This window comes from Zootoca vivipara, chromosome 6, assembly GCF_965207765.1.
Source record: "Zootoca vivipara chromosome 6, rZooViv2.hap1.1, whole genome shotgun sequence".
Taxonomy (NCBI): Eukaryota; Metazoa; Chordata; class Lepidosauria; order Squamata; family Lacertidae; genus Zootoca; species Zootoca vivipara.
In genome coordinates this window covers 9,838,369-9,850,677 of record NC_142589.1, presented here as the reverse complement: position 1 = coordinate 9,850,677, position 12,309 = coordinate 9,838,369, and the positions used below count along the sequence as shown (strand labels likewise).

Genomic DNA, 12,309 nt, shown 5'->3' with positions numbered 1-12,309 from the left:
AGACCCTGATGTTGGGAAAGATGGAGGGCACTAGGAGAAGGGGACGACAGAGGACGAGATGGTTGGACAGTGTTCTCGAAGCTACGAACATGAGTTTGACCAAACTGCGGGAGGCAGTGCAAGACAGGAGTGCCTGGCGTGCTATGGTCCATGGGGTCACGAAGAGTCGGACACGACTAAACAACTAAACAACAACAACAAGCTGTCTCTGGTGAGGGCAGCATCTGCACTGATTCTAGTTCTAAACCGCATTGAGGTTTTATTACAACCAAGCAGCATATAAACCTTTTGGAATGAAGAAAATAAAGCAGATAGAGTCCTGCGACTTTCTTCTTTTAAATGTGTTGGGGATTATTGAGTTGTCTTTGTTTTTAATTTTATTAAGTATTGGGGGGGGGGTTATACTGTAATTGTATGTTGTGAACTGCCCTGAGATGATACCGTATAATAATAATAATAATAATAATAATAATAATAATAATAATAATAGAAATAGTAATAATAATAATATTTATACCCCACCCACCTGGCTGCGTTTCCCAGCCACTCTGTACAGGTATGGGACAGCGTACAAATTTTAATAATAATAATGACTAGGAACTTGATTTTCTTTTTAAAAAAGAAACGGTAAGTATATCTGGCTATCCGAGAGTCATGGGATAATTGAGCGAGAGGGCTTCAAATTGAAGCAACCGGTGGATGGAGGAACATAGACTAATCGCGGGGAAATAACCGCCCAGAGTGGATGACCACCAACCACTTGCCTGATAAGACAGTGAATTTCAATGCTTCCTGAGCCACGACGTTGACCAATCCATTCAGCAAAGAGTCAAGGGTGTTGCCCAGCTCCATCAGGTACTTGCTCTCCCAGGCTAAGCAATACTGTTCTTTGGACTGCAGCAGGCTGCTCCAGGGAGCCGTGAAACTTCCTAAAGGTAGGAAGAAAAAGTTGCAGACACAAAGAATTAATAAGACACAGATGGGAAGGGGGCGGTGCAGAATCCATGCATAACACACACTTCCTGAAGCAATAAGCGGGCTGAAAAACGCAGCTGCCTTTCAAACGTCATGCTCTCCTGAATTTTGTAACGCAGCTCTTTAACAAATATTGTGTATACACAGAAAGAAGTGTTTTTAGGGAAGCATGGACACAGAAATAGGAATCGGGGGGGGGCATACATAATGCATTATATTATGGGGAGGGGGGACCGGCTTGCAAAAATGAACATACTGTATTAGGCAAAACGTGTGTCTTAAAGAAGACTGTTCCCCAAAATGCATGCAGATTTTGGTGCTATTTAAGAAATGCAAACTGACGCAAGAGTGCGATGTGCTGAATTCAAGACTGGAAAGGTGAGAAACGGGGAGGAAGCAAAACTGCAAGATTCAGCCACCCTCTGATGCAAACAGGCTTTGCTTTGTCATGGTCGTGGATAAAATTTTATCTCTCTATTTATTTAGAGTTTCAGTGCCCTGCTCTTCAGTCCCAAAGGCTCCCAGAGCGGCTTACGAACCATCAAAACAAGACAGTCCCTACCCTGCAGGCTTACAAGCTAAAAACCGCGACACACAAGGGAAAGCGGACAGCGAGGGAAGAGGAAAAACCAAAACTCAGGCATCAGTTTCTAAACAGTTGTTCCTATAATGACCAGCTGGCCCAGTTCAGGGGCAGGAGGTGCCCGATGGAGCTGCGCTTTTGGCAAAGTTGATGGAATGAGCCTTCTGCTTCCCATCTCTCCCAATGAGGCCGTCTGATGGGATGGGTGCCCTCAGGTGACAGTTGCAGGGAGAGGAGGCCTGATCTGGCACAGCAGAGCCGAATTAGGGAGCCCTGCTTCCCAGTTCTCCCACTGCTGGAATGTCTACCCCCAGATGATAGTTGAAAACCCCCTTTATCAGGGGTCAACAAACTTTTTAGGCAGGCGGCCGGTCCACCATCCCTCAGAACATGTGGTGGGCCGGACTATATTTTTTTGGGGGGGGGGGGGTGAACGAATTCCTATGCCCCACAAATAACCCAGAGATGCATTTTAAATAAAAGGACACATTCTACTCATGTGAAAACATGCTGATTCCCGGACCGCCCACGGGCCGGATTTAGAAGGCGATTGGGCTGGATCCGGCCCCCAGGCCTTAGCCTACCCATGCCCTACGTCAACCCTGATAGGTTGGCCATTCAACCCTGATAGGTTTTCCTCCAACTCTGCTTTAACATATAGGTGTTTTTCTAAAAACAAACAAACAAGCAAACCCTTCATGCTAGGATAACTCCAGAGGTGTTGCAGTTTTGTGGTAGGGTATTGAACCAGGTCTTGAAAGATCATGCCTGCGCTGTGCATATTAGTGCTGGGAGCAGATTCCTCCAAGGCAAAGGGCCAGCAACACTGCGTTGTAAAGTGGTGGCTGGGCTCCTCTGCTGCCTTCGAAACCTCTGCAAGAGCACATTAACACCTTCACCCTTTCACCCAGGAGTTTCTCCCCACAGCTCATGGGACGCCGCTTGTTATTAAGAAAATAAACTGGTGGGAAAGGCAAACGGAAATAGATTGTAAAAATAAAACAAAACATCTTTTGTTTTATAGAGCAAACAGGTTTAACGAGAACAGCGTCCTTGCGAGACTTAAATAGCAAATTGTCCCCACAAGCAGCAGAGCCAGGAACATTTGCTAAGACAAGAATCTACCCCGGGCGAGAGTGTTTACGGGATCAGATTGTAAGACAAACAGTTTTGGGGGGGGCATGTGTTTCCAGATGAAAACAATCCCATCTGTGCACCCAGGAAAACTTCAAACCTGCCATTGATACCGTGCCAATCTGACCCACAATTCTGCCCCCTGCCAGGCTTCGGCCCTGCTATTGGCCGTGCTGCTGTGATGCCATGGAATCTCCCCAAACGTTGCTGGTAGTATTGGGGACACTCTCGATTTCTGATATTCAGGCCGTTGCAGATGTGGTTGAGAGGGAGGCAGGAGCCAGAAGGTTTGGGCAGATCCCCAGTGTTCACAAAAGTACAAATATTTTTAGGAGGGAAAAGGCTAAGTGTGAATGTGTGGAGGGGGGGGGGCGGCGGCGGCCGGGGACCAAAGCAGCCCGACGGGGACTGAGCATGCTCAGCAAGCCACGGAATGTTGATTTGTTACAGTGGTTGTGGTAACCAAGAAATGGTTGGGGAAATGAATATGCTGAGAGAAGGCATGGCTGAATGCCAGGAATGCTGGACTGGGCGGCCCCACCGCACGCTGCAACATTTTTGCTGCAGCGCTCCCCTTTTGCTTGCCTCTTCCTTACCATATTTGCCGGTCGTGAGCCAGCCGGTGATGGCTATGGTGAGGTGGAGCTGCCTCCCTTCCGTTAAGGGCAGGAACTCAAACTCTTCAATGGCCCCCACGCGCTTCTTCATCTTGTAACCTAAACGGAAGGGGGGGGGAACAAGAGCCCCTCTTATAGCTTGCCCTTTGTCCGCAGGCCTCCAGGGCAGGTTACGTGGCGGCCAAGTTGCATAAATGGACATTGGGCTCAACCAATGAGAATAATAATTTATTATTTATACCCCGCCCATCTGGCTGGGTTCCCCCAGCCACTTTGGGCGGCTTCCAACAAAACATTAAAATACAGAAATCCATCAAACATTAAAAGCTTCCCTAAACAGGGCTGCCTTAAGATGCCTTCTAAAGGTCTGGTAATTGTTGTTCTCTTGACCTCTGGTGGGAGGGCGTTCCACAGGGTGGGTGCCACTACCGAGAATAAGATCCGTTGACTGTCAAACCAGCCACTCCCAGCTTTACTGCATTTGCACAGCGAGCAATAATTTTTAGAGGCTGAGCTGCGGAAATAGCCAAACACATAGGAAATAAATAACAGCGAGGAAAAACATCATGGGGACCCAAAGACAGGGTTTGGGTCACAGATTTGCCGCTGCCTGTTGTATCTTTTATTTGCACAGCGACTGTGGACACAGGATATGTGGATTTTGTATGTTTTGGATGTTTGTTTATTTTCTTTTTCTCTTTTCTTTTCTTTATTTTTAAAAATCAAATAAATAAAAAGATTATAAATATAAATAAATACACTGCTTGGCAGCAGCTCTCCAAAAATTCAAACAAGGTCCGTCCCCCCCGAGATGCTGGAGATTGAGCCCGGCCCCTTCTGCATGCAACGCTTCCCCACCTGAAATCCCGGAGAACTGCTGCCAGTCAGTGCAGACAACACTGAACCAGATAGTTGCAGTTTGCGCAACCCACTAAGGAAGGTAATAAAAATTCAATAAATGGTAACGGTTAATTGAACATTTGTTAAAAATCCAATTAAAACGTTTCAGTTTGATTAATTCAAACTTGATCCAGTGACACCAGTTTTGGGAACTCTTGATAGTCATGGACACTCGCTTGCCTCCGAGCGCCCCCTGCCAGGTAATCCCACCACCCCTACCACAGAGGGGGCTACTGCCCACTTAGGGAACCACTGGGTTAGGGTCCCTAAACAGATAGGTGGACACACTGCCCCCCTGCTTCCCCCAAGAGAGCCAGATGCATAGAAGAAGAGCTTGCTTTGCCCCCAAGGAACACCCAGTGATGTGGCTTACCTGTGAGTCCAGCTCCCGCAGCTCCAAAGAGCGACCCCATGACAGCCATCCCGGCCACCGAGCCGAGGGCAGCGGCCCCAGCGCTGCCAATGATTGCCGTCGCTCCCGTTGCCACCAGGGGGGCAGCCAGGCCCCCTGTCAGACCTAAAAACAGAGTAGATGTTGTTTCAACTCCTGGCAGAGGGTCGAGTGAAGGGGAACCTCAGACCTGGGAGCAAAGCGCAGATCCCCAGACCCTTTAGTCTCAGGGTCGTGGGTTTGAGCCCCACGTTGGGTAAAAGAGTCCTACACTGCAGGGGGGTGGGACCAGATGATTCTCGTGGTCCCTTCCAACTCTACAATTTAGGATCCTATGAGGAACGGCTTAGGGAGCTGTGTATGTTTAGCCTGGAGAAGAGAAGGGGTGATAAAGGGTGATATGATAGCCATGTTCAAATATATAAAAGGATGTCATGTAGAGGAGGGAGAAAGGTTGTTTTCTGCTGCTCCAGAGAAGCGGACACGGAGCAATGGATTCAAACTACAAGAAAGAAGATTCCACCTAAACATTAGGAAGAACTTCCTGACAGTAAGAGCTGTTCGGCAGTGGAATTTGCTGCCAAGGAGTGTGGTGGAGTCTCCTTCTTTGGAGGTCTTTTAGTGGAGGCTTGACAGCCATCTGTCAGGAATGCTTTGATGGTGTTTCCTGCTTGGCAGGGGCTTGGACTGGATGGCCCTTGTGATCTCTTCCAACTCTATGATTCTATGATTCTCTGGACTTTGGGAGTCTCTCATTCCTTCTCTCCTAAACCACTGAAGTCATTCATTCCGCAGACCAAAGCTCTAATTCGAAAAAAGAATTTCTACAAAACAAAAATAAACTTTTGTCCAAACTTTTGTTATTAGACTGGGAAACAAAAGACAAGCTTGTTAAAGCCTCAATGACACACTGGGCAATAGATATAGGACACGATATAGATTTTAACCTCTGGGAAAAACTCTGGAAAAGTGACTTGAAGTCTACAGGATATTATTCTTTGAAGGAGAACTACTTGAAAATCATTTACAGGTGGTATTTAACTCCGAATAGGCTTGCTAAGATGTATAAGACTGAATCAGAAAAGTGCTGGAGATGCAAAAAAATTGATGGAACATTCTTTCATATGTGGTGGACTTGTAGAAGGGTAAAAAGAGTATTGGGAAATGATCCATAATGAATTGAAAAAAAGTTGTGATTTCATGTTGTAACCACCCTGAAACCTGTGGGTATAAGGCAATATACACATTTAATAAATAGTAAAGCCATCGTAACTCTGCCTTCTTTCAATGCAGGGACGGGGACAGCCCAGGTTAGCTGCTGAGCAACGGATCCCATCGTCCCTAACTGTTAGCCATGTTGGCCAGAAGGGTGGGAGCTGGAGTCCATCAAAATCTGGAGGGCCACAGGTTAACTAGGCTGGGTCTGGAGGAGCAAGTGGCCGCAAGAAGGTGAGAAGCCGGCTGCCCCTAGCTGGCACGGACAACAAATGGGGGTGCGGTGTCACTCACCTATTACTGTCCCCCCACCAACAGTCGCCAAGCCAATCAACAGGTACCTCTTCAACCTCCTGTTTTTCTCTTTCTTCTTCCGTGCAGCTGCTGCCGTCCTGGCGGTGGCAGAAGAGATGGGCGTGAGAGTCTCAACAGCACCTGCACTTCAGAACTCCCTGCCTTATAATTGTGACTTCCCCAAATCTCTTCCTCCTGGTTTTCCTGACTTCTCTAATCAATTATGGCGGGTTTCTACTCTAGTTCAAAATCTTATTCTTACACTATTAACTTAATCCTCCTCCTTCTTCTTGCCGGCCTCCCACGAGCCCTCCTCTGCCACCAGAGGGACTCGCGGGGCCCAGCACTTCAAAGGTTCCATTTTTTGTGTCTGGGTTTCCCTCTACCCCCTCCCTTATAATGTTAAGAAATTAAGATCTGGGAAAAATTAATTTAATTTTTCTTTTTCCTTTTTTTCTTTTTTCCCCTATTTTATTGTTTTTTTGTTGCTGTTTTTTGATTGTTATGCTGAAGAATCAGCTGGGGGAAAACCGAGCCCCAGAGAACCTCCATCCCTGTCCTCTCAGTGGCAGGGAGGGGATGAGGGGGGAGGAAGGAGGGGGGAGGAAGGAGGGGGGAGGTTAAAACCCAGCTAAAAATGGACCCCTTTGGTTCCCAATGCTCACGGGCACTACTGGTGGCAGAAGTGGTCTTGTGGGTGGAGGGAAATTGCAGGGACAGAGTCTACATTGTATGTTATGTTTGTCTTCTTTGTATCAAAACCAATAAAAATTATTTTTTAAAAAAATAATAAAATAATAAAAAAGAACTCCCTGCCTATTGATATCAGCCAGATGCCTTCATTGAACTCTTTGCAGCACCTTTGCAAACTGGTCCCCCCCCCTTTTATTTTAAGAAAAGGGCTTTCATAGCACTGCGCTGCTTTTACCCTCTGTATTTTACACACTTGGGTTTTTTTATATCGTTTCGACTCTATTAGAATTGGATTGCTTTTTAACAATTATCTATAATGTATTATTTGGGGGGGGGGGACGCGGGTGGCGCTGTGGGTTAAACCACAGAGCCTAGGGCTTGCCGATCAGAAGGTTGGCGGTTCGAATCCCTGTGACGGGGTGAGCTCCCGTTGCTCGGTCCCAGCTCCTGCCAACCTAGCAGTTCGAAAGCAAAGTGCAAGTAGATAAATAGGTACCGCTACAGCGGGAAGGTAAACGGCGTTTCCGTGTGCTGCTCTGGTTTGCCAGAAGCGGCTTTGTCATGCTGGGCACATGACCTGGAAGCTGTACGCCGGCTCCCTCGACCAATAGAGCGAGATGAGCACTGCAACCCCAGAGTCGGTCATGACTGGACCTAATGATCAAGGGTCCTTTACCTTTATAATGTATTTTTAGCAACCTGAGTTTTATCTGTGTTGCTTTAAGTTGTGCAATCTGGGGGGGAAAGATGGGGTATAATAATAATAATAATAATAATAATAATAATAATAATAATAATAATGCTTATTTTTTATGGCTGAAAACATAACCTGAAATTATAATGGTAATAAAAGAACAGTACTGGCAATACTTACCTTGAAAATCCTTCCTAGCGATTTGGCAGCTTGTGTAGTGAAAACAGCAGCTATTAAAATATGTACACAGGCAATTTCCCAGAAGACCAATAACAGCAGCTTGAACCTATTTGTTTAAGGGAACAACCCTGCACCTCTGGCTGGCAGCTGATTTTTCATAGGGACCAGACTTGCAATTGCGCAAGGTTTCAAGGACACCTGTGGCAAAGGGGTTCTTAAACCCTTCCCAGCATGAGGACGTAAACGTTGTGCTGTTGTTTTTTTTTAAATGGCTACTAGCCACTATGGCCATGCTCTGCCTCTACAGCTGGATACTAGTTGCTGGAAGCCGCAGGAGGGAAGAGGGCTCTTGGGGCGTGATCCCTACTTGTGGGCTTTCCAATTGGGGCATTTGCTTGGCCACTGGGAGAAGATGATGCTGGACTAGATGGGCCACTGGCCTGATTCCTTGCAGGGCACTTCTTATGTTCTTACAAAAGAACTCTCCTTCCCTGGAGGTCTTTAAGGAGAGGTTGGATGGCCCACCTGCCATGGATGCTTTAGTTGAGATTCCTGCATTGCAGGGGGTTGGACCAGATGGCCCATGGGGTCCCTTCCAGCTCTACGATTCTATGGCTCTATGAAAGCATCTCTGGGGAAACAGCCTTACTCAGATTCCTCCTCCTCTTCCTCCTCTTTCAGGCACTCAAGCAGACGGTCCTCCGAAGCTTCCAGTTCTGCCGGGGGAATCCGCAGCAGCCAGGCGATGTGGGAGAGGAGAACCCTCGCCCGGGCGTCGTAGGCGCCTGGAAGGCAAGGAAAGAGCAAAGGGCCATCAGTGTCTCTCCCCCCTCCCCTTAAATTTTATTTATGCTTTTTAGATTTATACATTTCACTAATTGTCCAATCATTATAACATTTCAAAACTTGACTTCCTTCCCCCTCTTTCTGCGGTTCCTTAAATTTGTTTTTAATATCTTCTGCATATCCAAATTAACTTAATTTGGTCATTTATTCATCTTTAAATATATACTCTTATAAAACTGCAGGTTATTACAATAATCCTGTCAATGTTCTTGCCTCTTATTGTCTGACAAGGTAATCCTTATTGTCCCCTAGTTAATCCCCACTTTAGGAACCATTGGTTTAGAGCACGCATAGGCAAACTCGGCCCTCCAGATGTTTTGGGACTACAACTCCCATCATCCCTAGCTAATGGGACCAGTGGTCTGGGATGATGGGAATTGTAGTCTCAAAAAAACATCTGGAGGGCCAAGTTTGCCTATGCCTGGTTTAGAGTGTCGGACTAGGGCCTGGGAGAGACCAGGGTTCAAATCCCTCCCACCTGGCCATGAAGTTCACTGGGCGACCTTGGGCCAGTCACTGCCTCTCAGCTTAACCTACGTCACAGGGTTGCTGTGGGGATTAAATGGGGTGGGGAACCACGTATGCCAGTCTGAGCTCCTTGGAGGAAATGGTGGGATAGAAATGCAATAAGCCACATAAAATCACACCACATTTCCCTGAAATCATTTCCAAGACTGTTGTCTGCTTAACAGTTTTATATTTTTGATAACAACTCAGAGGAGAAAGGGCCCCCCCTCAAATCTCACTTACCGTCCTTGAGAGAGAAGGACACAAGATCCTAGAACAGAAGAAGGTGGGGGGAAGAATGATGAGAACATATTAAAAAGGGAAGCCCTTTAAGTGCAGGCTTCTGAACATGCACAAAAGTCTCAATTTAAAATGCACTTGATCTTTGGCATTGATGTGCCCGCGTAGTTAGCCATAACCCCTGCAACCAACAGCTAATCTTTTCTCTGAGAAAATGGGGGTACACAAAATAAAATGAAAAAAGAAGGTTGTGTGCAATTTTATTCTCATTCAGGCTAGGCTAACTTAGGGTCGGCCGATGCTAAAGTCCTTCTTTGCAGAGTTAAAGCTGTGCAACTTGCTTCCATAGGAGGTGGTGATGGCCACCAATTTCCACGGTTTTAAAAGAGGACTGGGCAAATCCATGGAAGAGAAGGCCACTAGCCACAATGGGAATATCCTGCCTCTGAATGTGAGTTGCTGAGAACCACATGTGATGTGTTCAGGTCCTGCTGTGGGGCTTCCTGCTGGGGTATCTGTTTAGTCACTGTGAGAGCAGGATGCGGGCCTGAACGGGTTATTGGCCTGATCCAACTTCCTTGGCATATCAGTGGATACCGAAAGGATCCATTGAAGGTGGAAAATCTGAAATCTGTGGTAGCTCAGGACAGAACAGCTGCTCAATGGTGCAAGTTCTAGTTATCTCCAGCTTGGAGTGCTGCAATGCACTCTATGTGGGGCTACCTTTGAAGGTGCCTCTGAAACTGCAATTAATCCAGAATGCGGCAGCTAGGCTGGTGACTGGGAGCGGCTGCCGAGACCACATAACACCGGTCTTGGAAGACCTATATTGGCTCCCAGTACATTTCCGAGCACAATTCAAAGTGTTGGTGCTGGCCTTGAAAGTCCTAAACGGCCTCGGTCCTGTATACCTGAAGGAGTGTCTCCACCCCCATCGTTCAGCCCAGACACTGAGGTCCAGCACCAAGCGCCTTCTGGCGGTTCCCTCGCTGCGGGAAGTGAGGTTACAGGGAACCAGGCTGAGGGCCTTCTCGGTAGTGGCGCCTGCCCTGTGGAACGCCCTCCCATCAGATGTCAAGGAAATAAGCAACTATCTTACTTTTAAAAGACATCTGATGGCAGTAGGGAAGTTTTTAATGTTTAATGCTGTATTGTTTTTAATATTTGGTTGGTAGGTGCCCAGAGTGGCTGGGGAAACCCACCCAGATGGGCAGGGTATAAATAAATATATTATTATTATTATTATTATTATTATTATTATTATTATTATTATTATTATCATCAGAGGAGACTATTCCGAGTAGTTCAGAAACAAGCTAAGCAACCACGTGGCTTATGCATTGTTAGTCTTAAGTTATTTTGAGGAAAGGCCACCTTTTTCTAACTAGAGGTCAAAAGCTACATTACTAAAAGTTCACAGAGGTCCATCTTGAATAAAATCATCTGCATATAGCTGGAAAACTACCATATATACTTGAGTATAAGCCGACTTTTCCAGCACATTTTTAATGCTGAAAAAGCCCCCCTCAGCTTATACAGTACTCGAGTGAGGTGGGAGGCGAAGGCGAAGGGACGAGCGGCCCAAAAGGAGCCCTTTCTCGCCGCTAGTCCCGCCGCCGCCTGCCTTTTGCAAGGGCAGGCACAGGAGCTGTGGTTAGGAGAGGCGCCAAGCTGTGCGCGGCAGAGGCGGCGGCAGAGGGATGAGCGTCACGAAAGCAGCCCTTTCTTGCCGCTGGACCCGCTGCTGCCCGCCTCTCGCTGTCGGCGGTGGCAGAGGAGGAACAAGCAGCCTGAAAACAGCCCTTTGGGGCTGCTCCTTCCTTCACCGCCGGTTTGTGGTGTGGTGAACCAGCTTATACTCGAGTCAATAAGTTTTCCCAGTTTTTTTGGGTAAAGTTAGGTGCCTCGGCTAATATTCGGGTCGGCTTATACTCAAGTATATATGGGTAAATATTTTTTTTCCTTCTCGCTTTCTCTCTCTTTAAAAAGCATAGCAACTTGTCTGCAGATTACGAAAGTGCAAGTAGATGGAGGATCTGCACCAGAGATCCTTCCAGTTAAGTCAGGCTCAACAGCAGTAAATTTTTGCCAAAGCATTATAACCTTTTCTCGGCTTCTTCACAGCGGTGCTAAGGTGGAGTTGAACCTACCTGTGTAATGATGCTGGGGTCATCTTTCATGAGCGGCTCCTTCAAGAGGATCTGTGCAAAGGTCTCCGTCCCTTCGCCCCCCAGACCACCAACAAACGCCAGCATGGCAGGCAGGACGGCGTCTGAAAGCTGCAGCCATTCCACCAGGCTCTCCACAAAACCCGTCCTATACGGCCTTCAAAACGTATACAACAAAGAAGACAAAAATGGTAAGCAAGCAGGGCCCAAGCACAAAAGCAACTCTCCCCTCCTGCCCTTTCCAACAGCTGGTATTCAGAGCAGACCAAAAGCCATCCTAGCTAGTAACCATTGATAGGCCTCTCCTCCTCAAATTAATCTTCTTTTAAACCTTGTTTTCCCCTGCTCTGGCAGGTAGGACTCGAACCAACGGCTTCAAGTTACAAGTAAGGAGATTCCGGCTAGACATCAGGAAGAACTTTCCGACAGCAGGAGCTGTTTGTCAAGTGGAATGGACTCCCTCGGGAGACGGTGGACTCTCCTTCCTTGGAGGTTTTTAAGCAGAGGTTGGAAGGCCATCTGTCACGGATGCTTCAGTCGAGGTTCCTGCACCGCAGGAATCCCTTCCAACTCGACAATCCTATGATTCTATGATTCATCCAAGCTGGTGGCCATCACTGCCTCCTGTGGGAGGGAGTTCCACAGTTTAACTCTGTGCTGTGTGAGGACGGACTTTCTTTCATATGTCCTGAATCCCAGTGTTGAGTTTCATTGGATGCCCCCCCCCCAGTTCTTGTCGTATGAGAGAGGGGCAGAAAAGCTTCTCTCTATCCAGCGTTTCTGTGATGCGTGTCATTTTACAAACTTCTATCATGTCGCCTTTTCCTCGCCTTGTCTCTAAACTAAAAAGTTTTGCACACGACTTTGAGGGA

The 12,309-nt window shown here is 47.1% G+C and overlaps 1 protein-coding gene across 4 annotated transcripts in view; it reads right to left on the bottom strand.

The window, feature by feature from the left end:
• The window catches only part of TMCO4 (transmembrane and coiled-coil domains 4), a 36,300-nt gene that overhangs the window by 16,163 nt on the left and 7,828 nt on the right, over positions 1-12,309 (bottom strand). For all 4 annotated transcript variants that reach the window (XR_009557816.2, XM_035121124.3, XM_035121125.3 and 1 more), the window contains exons 3-9: positions 11,420-11,594; positions 9,273-9,300; positions 8,326-8,461; positions 6,110-6,207; positions 4,583-4,726; positions 3,289-3,408; positions 765-929 (exon numbers count right to left, since the gene is read on the bottom strand). Coding sequence is in view for 3 of the 4 variants with exons in the window: in XM_035121124.3 (XP_034977015.1) it covers positions 765-929; positions 3,289-3,408; positions 4,583-4,726; positions 6,110-6,207; positions 8,326-8,461; positions 9,273-9,300; positions 11,420-11,594 (866 nt within the window). In the remaining variant the exon portion in view is untranslated. The remainder of the gene's footprint in view (positions 1-764; positions 930-3,288; positions 3,409-4,582; positions 4,727-6,109; positions 6,208-8,325; positions 8,462-9,272; positions 9,301-11,419; positions 11,595-12,309) is intronic.